At 43.6% G+C, this 12,500-nt stretch overlaps 1 protein-coding gene across 6 annotated transcripts in view; it reads right to left on the reverse strand.

Annotated features, from left to right (window-relative positions):
• The window catches only part of myo7bb (myosin VIIBb), a 55,962-nt gene that overhangs the window by 11,046 nt on the left and 32,416 nt on the right, over positions 1–12,500 (reverse strand). For 4 of the 6 annotated variants that reach the window (XM_042096479.1, XM_042096478.1, XM_042096482.1 and 1 more), the window contains 11 exons: positions 11,455–11,622; positions 11,120–11,237; positions 10,151–10,274; positions 9,620–9,783; positions 9,241–9,422; positions 8,509–8,615; positions 7,372–7,514; positions 6,886–7,039; positions 5,061–5,216; positions 4,680–4,785; positions 4,068–4,181 (listed from right to left, as the gene is read on the reverse strand). In XM_042096479.1, the coding sequence (XP_041952413.1) occupies positions 4,068–4,181; positions 4,680–4,785; positions 5,061–5,216; positions 6,886–7,039; positions 7,372–7,514; positions 8,509–8,615; positions 9,241–9,422; positions 9,620–9,783; positions 10,151–10,274; positions 11,120–11,237; positions 11,455–11,622 (1,536 nt within the window). Of the gene's footprint in view, positions 1–4,067; positions 4,182–4,679; positions 4,786–5,060; positions 5,217–5,256; positions 5,336–5,434; positions 5,493–6,885; positions 7,040–7,371; positions 7,515–8,508; positions 8,616–9,240; positions 9,423–9,619; positions 9,784–10,150; positions 10,275–11,119; positions 11,238–11,454; positions 11,623–12,500 lie in introns of those variants that run through there. The other 2 variants (XM_042096484.1, XM_042096483.1) reach the window with 2 other exon arrangements.

Here is a 12,500-nt window from a genome sequence, read left to right on the forward strand (position 1 = left end):
CCCGGGACACTGAAAGACCGGGGTACACAAAACTTGGTGGGCATGTACCCCCACATGGATAGCATGGAACCGTCATTTTTCGTTTTGATCTGTAGCCCCCCCGCTGGACTGGACCCCCCGAAAGGAGGGTAGGGCAGACACAGTTCTCTGTGAATATCTTGAGAACTGTAGGGCCTAGGATGACCAATTTTTTCCGTATGTTTGCCTCCAGGGGTCATGTTAACCCATTCCATGTGCACACATGTGCATAAACAGATACACACGCATACACATACATTTACAGTAATCATACGTATGACACATACTCACACAGTAGACATATGTACGCATGCATGCACATGCACAAACACACATACGCAGGCAAACACACAAGCACGCACATACACACACACACACACACACCCACACACATAAACATAAACTTGTACATGCACACACACATGCACACAATTCAAGAATTTTCCCCGTCATCTACTTCCTGAATTTTTGGTCATTGATACCCGGGACACCGAACCACCGGGGTACATGAAATTTGGTGGGTATGTAGCCCCACTAGACTTTTACGCAAAAATTTCATTTCGTCCCCATCCCCCCGGTAAAAAATGAAAATGCAATATTATTCTGCTTTAATCGCCCCTATCTTCAGTTAAGATGTTCAGAACTGCACCAAATTTTATGTGTATGATTGACCTGGCATTCTCTGGGGGTATGCCAAGTTTCGTAGAATTTCATCCATGGGGGGGTCTAAAAAAATTAGGTTATGTGTACATTTAGTGACTGTACACTCATTGGCCTGTAAATGGCGGTGCACACATGTACACATGCACACACACAGGCACCCACATACTATCGGTATTAGAACGGCCGATACATAATTACAAATTCAGTAGGATTAAAAGAAAGCCAAAATAAATATTCATCATCATCATCATGGCTGCATTTTCAGTATTGGCGATAAGTAGTCGTTTGTCCACTAGATGGCGCATCGTTGCAGTGAGACGTAATTTTGTTGGAAGTTAAAACTGGGTTGGAAGAACAATGGACGCTTCCTACAAGGACTGTAATTTACCGAAGCGAACATCTAATAAGGATAGGACGATGTTCACATGAAGTGTAATTCCCATTTCTTCTTAAAGCCGAAATAAATCTGAGGATGTTTATCGGACATGCTTGGTTTTTACTGCAGGTACGTTAATCTTGTAATATCAATAAGGACCTAGGTAATGTTACCGTTAGCGTTGGTTGAGTGATGGAGGCCCATTTGATTGATTGCATTTGTAGAAAACTATAAATGCGGTTATACCAAGCAAATTGATAGCAGCACTGTTTGTATCTTTCGACTGTCATTTATTGCATGTGCTACAAAATCATTCTGTGCAATGGAAGATTTACCAACGTTACACCGGTCTGATACAGTTTTGCCTATACATGCGTGAGACTGAGACGCCTGTTTATTTTGTTTTAAGTGCGTGCAGGGTGTGAGAGGGGAATCGATGTGCTTTGATTACAGCTTGGCAGTTGTCGTCTGTGAAATTAAAAAGCACGTGTGTGTGAAGTATCCAAACAATGACACCTTCATTTCATTATGGCTGCTTTAGCAAAACACCTTAAGCTACTGTGTAGTGGGTCCCATTTAGAAGTGGCTACTTCATTCGCGCTTTCCTTGACTAATGGAGCTGCGTGAATGTTATTACAACATTCGCCACGATATGGCAGTTTAAGTCCGCTTGATACTGTAAGGCGTAAGCCATTGGTTTCCAAAGGAGATTTTATTTGTGTTGCCAGCATAGCCTATTGACAATTTATGTTGTCAATAGGCCTACCTTATAATCCTACCTGTAGCTTAGGGAAGCTAACAGCTTTCTATTAGGATCTAGTTTGTTAGTTACCGTTTTGTCATAACTCCCTGATGCATTTTTGCATTTAGAATAGCCAGAGCGTGTATATCTCAATCGGAAAATTAAACAATATCGGCTGCCTATGGACTAGGCTGGGTGAACCCAGCCTGATCTGCCCGCTATTTATTTTTTGATTTCTTAAAAGATTGAGCTTGGTCTGATGAAAGCCAGACTAGCCATGGACCTCAGTTACACAATGCAAGGGAACATGAATCAGCCTATATTTGCACGAACAATAACGGACAATAGCTCTTCAACTTTGGCCCGTTAAAATGTGTATGAACTGTCTAGCGACGCATTTCATCAAGGCCCATTTGGACATGTCAGTTATTTGCACCACTGGTTAGATGTAAAACAGCATTTCGTTTCAGACGACTGTTACTTAATTTGTGCATTAACAATAACGTTTCAGACTACTGTTACTTAATTTGTGCATTGACAATAAAGTATTACATGAACTAAAGATGACTAAAATCTTATGTAGAAGAAGAAACATCCATCCATCCAAAAATGACCTTTGTTTTTGATAGCTGTTGAAAACGGCATGGAACTGACAGAGATGTTTTTGTTTATAAATACATAATAAATAAAATAAATAAATAAATAAATAAATAAATAACATTATGCTGATACCTTTTGCTTTTCCCAAATACAATGTAGCCTACAGGTGTAAGTGACCTTTCATCAATCCAGTTGCAATGGATGAACTGTGATGAACTGCCCTACTTGTGATTGCTTAGAGATGTTAAAGGTTTTATAACAATGCTACATCTTCTTTGGCTATTCTACAATCTATTCACCTTTTCAGCACCAGTAGGCTACTTTCTGTGCAGCCGCACACACACACTCAGGCATGCCAAACAAGCATACACAAAAGTTTCAAGAGTGGGGGATGGAGTAAAATATGGAGACAAATTGAAGTGTGATTTATTTTCGCGGAACGGATGTCCAGGACTGAGCGGCGGTCATATTTTGTACCGCTATGCGGTACATCTAGTTTTGCTGTCATTTCGTCTGTTTTATAACCCAGAAGGATGTACTTGGTATCAAATGATGGCTCTGTGTCTCCTCTTTCATCTGACATGCGTGGCATATCTATCCGATCACAGGTCCGCGAGTAATTCAAACAAGAGTAATGGATGTGCAGCGTTGGTTTTTGTACATGACGTTATTATTTTGCAGTCACTTCATCTGTTTTTATAAGCCAGAATGATCAATATATATCACGGGTTCTCGAGTAATTCAAACGAGAGTAATGGGTGCGCAGGTGAACGCAGAGAAGTATAGACTGTAAATATGATGCAATTTGATTTAATTTCATGATTTTCTTACATTTTCATACTTGATTGTACAGACAAGTGCCTAGTCTCGTTGGAAAGCCCCACTTCTGCTCTGAAGCGTAATAAAGCGCTCACGCAATAAAGGTTTCATCTCGCTGAGATGAACAGTTCCGGAACAATGTAACAGAGAAGAAAGGGTGTGTTTTTTGACGCACTTTGCGTTTATCGGGTTCTAAGGGTTAATTAAACTGATTTCAGACTGCTCTAACACAGCTGTGCAAAAGTGTAAACAATAAAAAATGATGCCCCTAACTGCTCGCGAGTCCCCACGTGCACATCCTTTCAATAAATCAGCGTGTAGGTTGTCTCCCTGAGAACTTTACACCCACCCCATAAGTGTATTTGGATTAGCTATGTACCAAAAATGACATTTTACCGTGACTCGAAGAGCTGTAAACAGCTCAAGGCTGCGTGTACAAAACCGCTTGGAGCTCCAGCGGAATTTTGATTTCACGACGAGAATTCTCGGTCTAACCGCTGATGTGCTGACGGAAATAGCGCCATACCAGCACCAACCTCTGATCACGGTAAACAAAATCTGACTCCGTGTCCTTTTTGCTGCGAGGGAGAACGTGCACACGCAAGGGACGAGGTTGAGCAGAGCTGCGGCTGTCTGAATGGTCTGAACACAGAAGAGCAAGTGGCTTTGATAAAATGGCCCATTATTTGACATAATATCGGTATTATGATATTGTCTCAACTACATATCGTTTTCAAAAATATATCGGTCGTAGTCATAATACCGATATATCGCCCAGCCCTACCCACCCCTGACACACACACACACACACACACACACACACACACAAACACACACACACACAGATACCTTGCTAGAGGTCTTGACAAACAGGCTGTAGCCATCAGCAGAGTTGAGCCTCAGGTGGGAAGCTATTTGTCGACACAGATCACAGATCTTAGTAGTGGTGGTCACCTCAAAGATCTGGACCAAGAATAGAAGAGAAAGAGAGAGAGAGAGAGAGAGGAGAAGAGAAAGAGGTAGAGAGAGAGAGAAAAAATATATTTTTGTTGTTCACTGATCACTGTAATTATTTGTGTGTGTGTATGTGTGTGTGTGTGTGTGTGTGTGTGCACCTCAGTTAGGTCATTGGGAAAATTAACTTTGGAAGAGTTGTGTGTGTGTGTGTGTACCTCAGTTAAGTCATTGGGAAAGTGAACTTTATGGACGAGTTGTGTGTGTGTGTGTGTGTGTGTGTGTGTGTGTGTGTGTACCTCAGTTAAGTCATTGGGAAAGTGAACATTATGGAAGAGCTGTGTGTGTGTGTGTGTGTGTGTGTGTGTGTGTGTGTGTGTGTGTGTGTGTGTGTCTGTGTGTGTGTGTGTGTGTGTGTACCTCAGTTAAGTCATTGGGAAAGTGAACATTATGGAAGAGCTGTGTGTGTGTGTGTGTGTGTGTGCGTGTGTGTCTGTGTGTGTGTACCTCAGTTAAGTCATTGGGAAAGTGAACTTTATGGAAGAGTTGTGTGCTGTTCTGCAGAATGGCATCCACCTCCACCTGATGAGGAGGCAGCAACCTAGGAGTCACACTGTAAGCGCGCACACACACACACACACACACACACACACACACACACACACACACAACACACACACAAACACACACACACATTGAACATAAGAACATCGACATACTGTAGTAGTATACTTGAGGTAGCTGATGATAAATGATAATTGGTTGGTGTGTATGTGATGTATTTGTGTGTGTGTTTGTGTGTGTTTGTGTGTGTGTTTGTGTGTGTTTGTGTGTGTGTGTGTTTATGTGATGTATTTGTGTGTGTGTGTGTTTGTTTGTGTAGAGTACCTCAGGATGGAGCGCAGTCTCTGTAAGCTGGTGGCTGAGAGTGGCTCTCTGGGTCGCGACTCTATGAAGCGCTGGGTGTGCTTGAGCAGAGTTTCACTGGGCGGGAACAGACCACAGCACAGCCAGAGCAGTTGCCAGCCTCGCTCCAGACTCACACTGACCAGAGGGAGAGGGGGTGTGAATTACATGGACACACACACACACACACACACACACACACACATACACACACTTAGCACAGCCAGAGCAGCTGCCAGCCTCGCTCCAGACTCACACTGACCAGAGAGAGGGAGGGGGGGTGAATTACATGGACACACACAGGCACACACACACACACACACACACACACACACACACACACACACACACACACATACACACACACACACTTAGCACAGCCAGAGCAGCTGCCAGCCTCGCTCCAGACTCACACAGACCAGAGAGAGGGAGAGGGGGTGAATTACATGGACACACACACACACACACACACACACACACACACACACACATACACACACACACACACACACACATCCAGAGCAGCTGCCAGCCTTGCTCCAGACCCACACAGTTATAACCTCTCTCTATTTACTCGTTGTTTTATCGGTCAGTTATAAGCTCCCCCTATTTACCTGTTGTTTTATCGGTCAGTTATAAGGTCTGCCCTCTTATCTGTTGTTGCTATTTGTCACCAGTGTTGGGGAAGTTATTAAAAAATAGTGTTTGCTCGTTACTCGTTACTTCTCAAAAAAGTAACCCGTTACTTCACTTAGTGACCCTCTATTGAAAGTAACTTTTTACGTTACTCGTTACTTTTACGTTACTTTTATGTTGCTCGACTTTGGGCAGAACCCAATATCTGTTCCTAAATGTGTAGGCCTACATAAAGTTCTACTATGGAGGGCATAACAGGTATTTCTTTTGTGCTATTTATTATAAAAAAAATGCCACAAACAGAGCACTTGACAACAAAACATTGGGCTATTATAGGCTTCAACACCACCACTAAAGCCCTATGAAACAATATCAAATAATAACATAGCCTCGATACATCTTAAGGGCATATAGGTGAACACAAAATACATAAGGGCTTATTTTATAACCTTATACTCTTTCATTAAACAGGCTCCTCCGAAATTGGTGCAAAGCTAGTGCAAATCACATCAATAGGTTGGCAGTTGAGTTAACAGCAGCAGACTAAAGTTTCTCACCAGGGCACAGTGAACACCTTACACTCACATTCCTCCCCTTAGTTTCAACAAACATTCCTCAAAAGTAAGTGTTGGCTTCTCGCTTGCCATGATTGCTCTTCATGCTATCAGCCTCTGTCACGTCCCGTCTGTGTAGAGCTCGTGACTATAGCGCAAGCACGCAGCTGAGAAAGCAGTGTCGCTGTCAAATCTGTCCCTGTGCAAGCGCGCAGCTGAGAAAGCAGTGTCGCTGTCAAATCTGTCCCTGGGAAAAGTAACGTTGCGCCGAATTGAAAAAGGAACTATGTTTCGTTACCAAATTTTACGTAGTAGCGTGTTACACTACTTTTTACCTGAAAAACTGTTACTGTAACACAACACTGTTCTTACTCATTGTTGCTATTGGTCAGTTATAAGGTCTGCCCGCTTAACCACTGTTCCTATTGGTCAGTTATAAGGTCTGCCCTCTTAACCACTGTTGCTATTGGTCAGTTATAAGGTCTGCCCTCTTAACGCTGTTGCTATTGGTCAGTTATAAGGTCCACCATCTTACCCGTTGTTGCTACTGGTCAGTTATAAGGTCTGCCCTCTTAACCACTGTTGCTATTGGTCAGTTATAAGGTCTGCTTTCTTACCCGTTGTTGTTATTGGTCAGCTGCTTCATGATCTGGCAGTATATCTCATCTCTTAGTGCAGGATGCTGGGTGGGCGGGCCAAAGATCTGATTGGTCAGCTCTAGAGGGCTACGGACCTGTTTGACTGGGTAATCCCCCATGTACTTCATAATGGGTGAAGCAAATGTTAAAGAGCACACAGCAGTCTGCAAGGGTATATGTGTGAACATTTACTGAGCATTAAGTGTGTGTGTGTGTGTGTGTGTGTGTCGGTGTTGGTGTCGGTGTGTGTGTGTGTCGTTGTGTGTATGTGATGTATTTGTGTGTATTTGTGTGTATTTGTGTGTGTGTGTGTGTGTGTGTGTCAGTGTTGGTGTCGGTGTGTGTGTGTGTGTGTGTGTGTGTCGTGTGTATGTGATGTACTGTATTTGTGTGTGTGTGTGTGTGTGTGTGGACTAAGTGTGTGTGTGTGTAGTGTGTGTGTGTGTGAGAGACGGTAAAGGATATCCGTGAAAGCCTGCATTGCGAGGCTGCTCAGCTGCGTGTTCCCGGCCAGACTCCTGAGGAGAGGCTGCTTCAGAGGAACTCTGGTGTTGGCCCACAGCTTCTCACGGCCGCCAGCACCTCCCTTCCCTCCCTTCATGGGGTCCCTGCACACACACACACACACACACACACACACACACACACACACACACACTTAGTCCACACACATAGGTAGCTGGATGGATAGTGTTTAAAAGTCCTTTACCAATGACTATTCCATAACACACAGTATACAATATTCAGTCCTTTACCAATGACTATTCCATAACACACAGTATATATATATATATATATATATATATAAATTACAGTATACTGTACAATAATCAGTCCTATACCAATGACTATTCCATAACACACAGTATAAATGACAGTATACAATATTCAGTCCTTTACCAATGACTATTCCATAACACACAGTATAAATGACAGTATACAATATTCAGTCCTTTACCAATGACTATTCCATAACACACAGTATAAATGACAGTATACAATATTCAGTCCTTTACCAATGACTATTCCATAACACACAGTATAAATGACAGTATACAATATTCAGTCCTTTACCAATGACTATTCCATAACACACAGTATAAATGACAGTATACAATATTCAGTCCTTTACCAATGACTATTCCATAACACAAAGTATATATATATATATATAAATTACAGTATACTGTACAATAATCAGTCCTATACCAATGACTATTCAATGCCAATCATATCATAGCATCTTTATGTCCAGGATTATGTGCTTCTTATGTGCGGTAGCAGAGGCACAGTCTGGCGCTACGAAGCCTGACTCTCCTACTCTAAAGAACATTGCTCACCTGAGTATTTTAAGTAGTTCTGCTCACCTCACCTGCTCATCAAGAACTCAAAGGAACCTCACTCACCTTAAGAACTCATAGAAGCCTCATTCACCTGAAGTACTCATAGGAACCTCACTCACCTGAAGAACTCATAGGAACCTCACTCACCTGAATAACTCATAGGAACCATACTCACCTGAAGAACTCATAGGAACCACACTCACCTGAAGAACTCATAGGAACCTCATTCACGTGAAGTATTCTAAGGAGTCTTGCTCACCTGAAGTATTCAAAGGAGAATTCCTTGAGGTTGATCAGGGTGACTCTGTCCGTGACGAGCTCGTCTTTTGACTTCCTCTTCTGCGCGGGGTTCAGGTTCAGCAAGTTCTACGTAAGTAAGTGATTAAATAAATAAATACATAAATAATAAAACATTTACATCATTGAATTATTTGTTATTTGTTATTTGTTGTTGTTATTAAATATTAAACAGGTGACAAACAGTCCCTGGACCGTCCCTGTAGTTCAAACTCTCAATCATGAGGTGCTCCATATGGAAGCAGGTCTCCACTAGACCCCAGTGAAAGTGCTACAGTGAGAGTGGTGGGACCGGTTCGAACCCCGACCAGTAGGAAGCGGCTGAAGTGCCCTTGAGCAAGGCACCTAACCCCTCACTGCTCCCCGAGCGCCGCTGTTGTTGCAGGCAGCTCACTGCTCCGGGATTAGTGTGTGCTTCACCTCACTGTGTATACACTGTGTGCTGAGTGTGTTTCACTAATTCACGGATTGGGATAAATGCAGAGACCAAATTTCCCTCACGGGATCAAAAGAATATACTTACTTATATATACATACTTTAGCATAAACATATATTTATAGGTTGTTGGGTTTTTGTTGTGGTTGGTCTTTGTCAGCATGATTAGTATGGCATTAGAATGTACTTTTATTATGATTCTTTCTGGCATTAATCGTTGTTTATGTCGTTGTTGTGTATGTTGTTGTCGTTGTTTACCAGTGTGTCGTCCGTGGGCCGGCTCATAGCGGGAAGGACCATGATGGCGTCGGTGGAGATGGCGGCGGTCTGGCCCGTCCTCTCGTTAGTGGCGGTCAGCCAGCCGCTCTCTTGGGAGAACTCGTCATCTCGGTGGAGGAGGAGGATGTCACCACGGCGATAACTCAGGAACATTGGGTCGTCTGAAGTCATGAGTGGGGGGGGCATGTATGGTGTATTATTTACCTTGTTTGTAAAAGTTGTGTTAAATTGTGCAGGATTATTATCTTGTTTATAATGTTGTATTAGCTTGTTTATAACATTTAATGTTGTATTAGCTTGTTTATAATGTTGTACTAGCTTGTTTGTAACAGTGTTTTACATTGTTTGGGATTATGACCTTGTTTATTAGCATCATGCAGGGCAACTCCACAGGCTGAGCGTTGTTTTAGACCATCCAGAAACCCGCCCACCATTTCCACAAACTCCGCCCCCTTCTCAGCGCCCAAGGTGATGTCTCCCCTCAGAGTGGATATCGAAACCACCGGACATGGGTCTTCCTCACTGCAACACACACACACACACACACAGATATATTCACACACAAACACTCTCTCTCACACACACACACACACACATACACACACACACTCACATCGTTGTGTTCCCTTTCAGCTGTCTCTACTTGATGACTTCTGTCAGAGCAAGCCTCTTTCGGCTGCCGCTAGGCTACAATGGCGTCTGTCAGAGCAAGCCTCTTTCGGCCGCCGCTAGGCTATAAAGACGTCTGTCAGAGCAAGCCTCTTTCGGCCGCCGCTAGGCTACGATGGCGTCTGTCAGAGCAAGCATCTTTCGGCCGCCGCTAGGCTAGTCAGCACAAGCCTCTTTCAGCCGCCGCTATATGATGACGACGTCTGTCAACTCCACGTACCTGATGATGATATCGGTCATCTCCGCGTATGGCACTTCCATGCAGACCCTCTCCATCGACTCGCAGAAAGAGACTCCACTCCAGTTCACCGCCAAAATCAGGTTCTCGTGAGGGAGAGGTGGACCTGTGTGTGTGTGTGTGTGGGGGGGGGGAGTATTGACTTGTGTTACTAATGCTGCCTGTGTAATGACAGGTTCTCTCAATTGATCTAAACACTGTAGCTGAGCCTATTAACTAAAACACACTGGCATGTCCGAAAAGACAAACCAATGTCCCAAAACTATTAACACTATTGTCCTGTTATCACACATGATTCAGAGCCATATTTTTCCTCATTGCCATTACTACTCTGAATGTTGACTGATATTTACCAGACGCTTTTATTCAAAGAGACAAAGACTCGCAATGCTGGGAATTGAATCCAGATCGACCGATTATCAGTCAGAGACGTTACCATTGCTCCACCACCCCCAACCCGCCATCTGTCTGTCTGTCTGTCTGTCTGTCTGTCTGTCTATCCATCCATCAGACCTCTTTGCTGCCTGCATGTGTCTATCGTACTGCATGTGTCTATCGCACTGAAATGACAGATCTCTGCATGTGTCTGTCGTACTGCATGTGTCTGTCATACTGAAATAACAGATCTCTGCATGTGTCTGTCATACTGAAATAACAGATCTCTGCATGTGTCTGTCATACTGAAATAACAGATCTCTGCATGTGTCTGTTGTACTGAAATAACAGATCTCTGCATGTGTCTGTCATACTGAAATAACAGATCTCTGCATGTGTCCGTTGTACTGAAATAACAGATCTCTGCATGTGTCCGTTGTACTGAAATAACAGATCTCTGCATGTGTCTGTTGTACTGAAATAACAGATCTCTGCATGTGTCTGTCATACTGAAATGATAGATCTCTGCATGTGTCTGTCGTACTGAAATGACAGATATCTTAAAGCCCAATGCACCTGATCTGTAGGAGACCTCGAAGAACCGGGAGAAGAACATCGGCCAGGTCCGCCTGGCATAGTCCACCAATTCCTGCTTCACAGCTGCAGTGCTTTTTTGAGATTTTATATAGCCACCCTGTAACACACACACACACACACAAACACACAATTATTAATTATAGAATTAAGATGAAGTTTATGGACTGTATCTGTGACATACTAGCTTATTCTAGCTTATTTTAGTATGTGAGATTTTAGTGATGTTAGAGGGTTTAGTATGTCTTAGTGTGTGTGTGTGTGTGTGTGTGTATTTACCTGTGTGTGTGTGTGTGTGTGTGTGTGAGAGTATTTACCTGTGTGTGAGCAGCAGTCACCATCTGTATCCACCTCGGCTCGGACTTGGTCTCTATGAGGTTGGTGTTGATACACTCCTTCACCACCTGCCTGGCTTTCTCAGAGCTGCTCTCCGAGCCAAACTTCACAAAGTAGTGCATCGCCGCCAGCTGCACAAAGTCATCCTCCTGATAAACACACACACACACACACACACACACACACACACACACACCATGATTACACACACAAAAACGTGCATCGCAGCCAGATGCACAAGGTCAGGATGAGAGTAGAGAACTGAACAAAGGATGAACAAGGAGAGAGAAGAAGATGTAAGAATACTGTAGAGGAGAAGAGAGGAGAAGAGAGGAGAATAGAGGAGAAGAGAAGAGAGGAGAAGAGAGGAGAATAGAGGAGAAGAGAGGAGAATAGAGGAGAAGAGAGGAGAAGATGTAGAGGAGAAGAGAGGAGAAGAGAGGAGAAGAGAAGAGAGGAGAAGAAAATAAAAAAGAGAAGAGAAGAAGAGAAGAGAACAAAAGTAAGAGAGGAGAACGACTGGTACTCCCCGGACTGAGGTGTGTGTGTGTGTGTGTGTGTGTGTGTGTGTGTGTGTGTGGTGGTGTGTGTCTGTGTGTGTGTTTGTGTCTGTGTGTGTGTGTGTGTGGTGGTGTGGGGCACCTTGTCCGATTGGTACTCCACAGACTGAGGTGTGTGTGTCTGTGTGTGTGTGTGTGTGTGTGAGTGTGTCTGTGTGTGTGAGTGTGAGTGTGAGTGTGAGTGTGTGTGTGTCTGTGTGTGTGTGTGTGTGTGTCTGTGTGTGTGTGTCTCTGTGCGTGTGTGTGTGAGTGTGTCTGTGTGTGTGAGTGTAAGGGCCAGATGTACGTACATTTGCGAACGTAGCGTTATCAGCGCCATGGACACACCGCAGATTGCGAGCGCTGTCAGACCCAAGTTTCCATCGTATTTATCAATCGTTCAATCCTGAGTGTAAATTGCACCTTTCTCTGCCCTTCTCCGCCCATAAACGCAATTTACGAACGTCCACAACTGAATGGCAGCGCCT

The sequence above is a fragment of the Alosa sapidissima genome, chromosome 6, assembly GCF_018492685.1.
Source record: "Alosa sapidissima isolate fAloSap1 chromosome 6, fAloSap1.pri, whole genome shotgun sequence".
NCBI lineage: Eukaryota > Metazoa > Chordata > Actinopteri > Clupeiformes > Clupeidae > Alosa > Alosa sapidissima.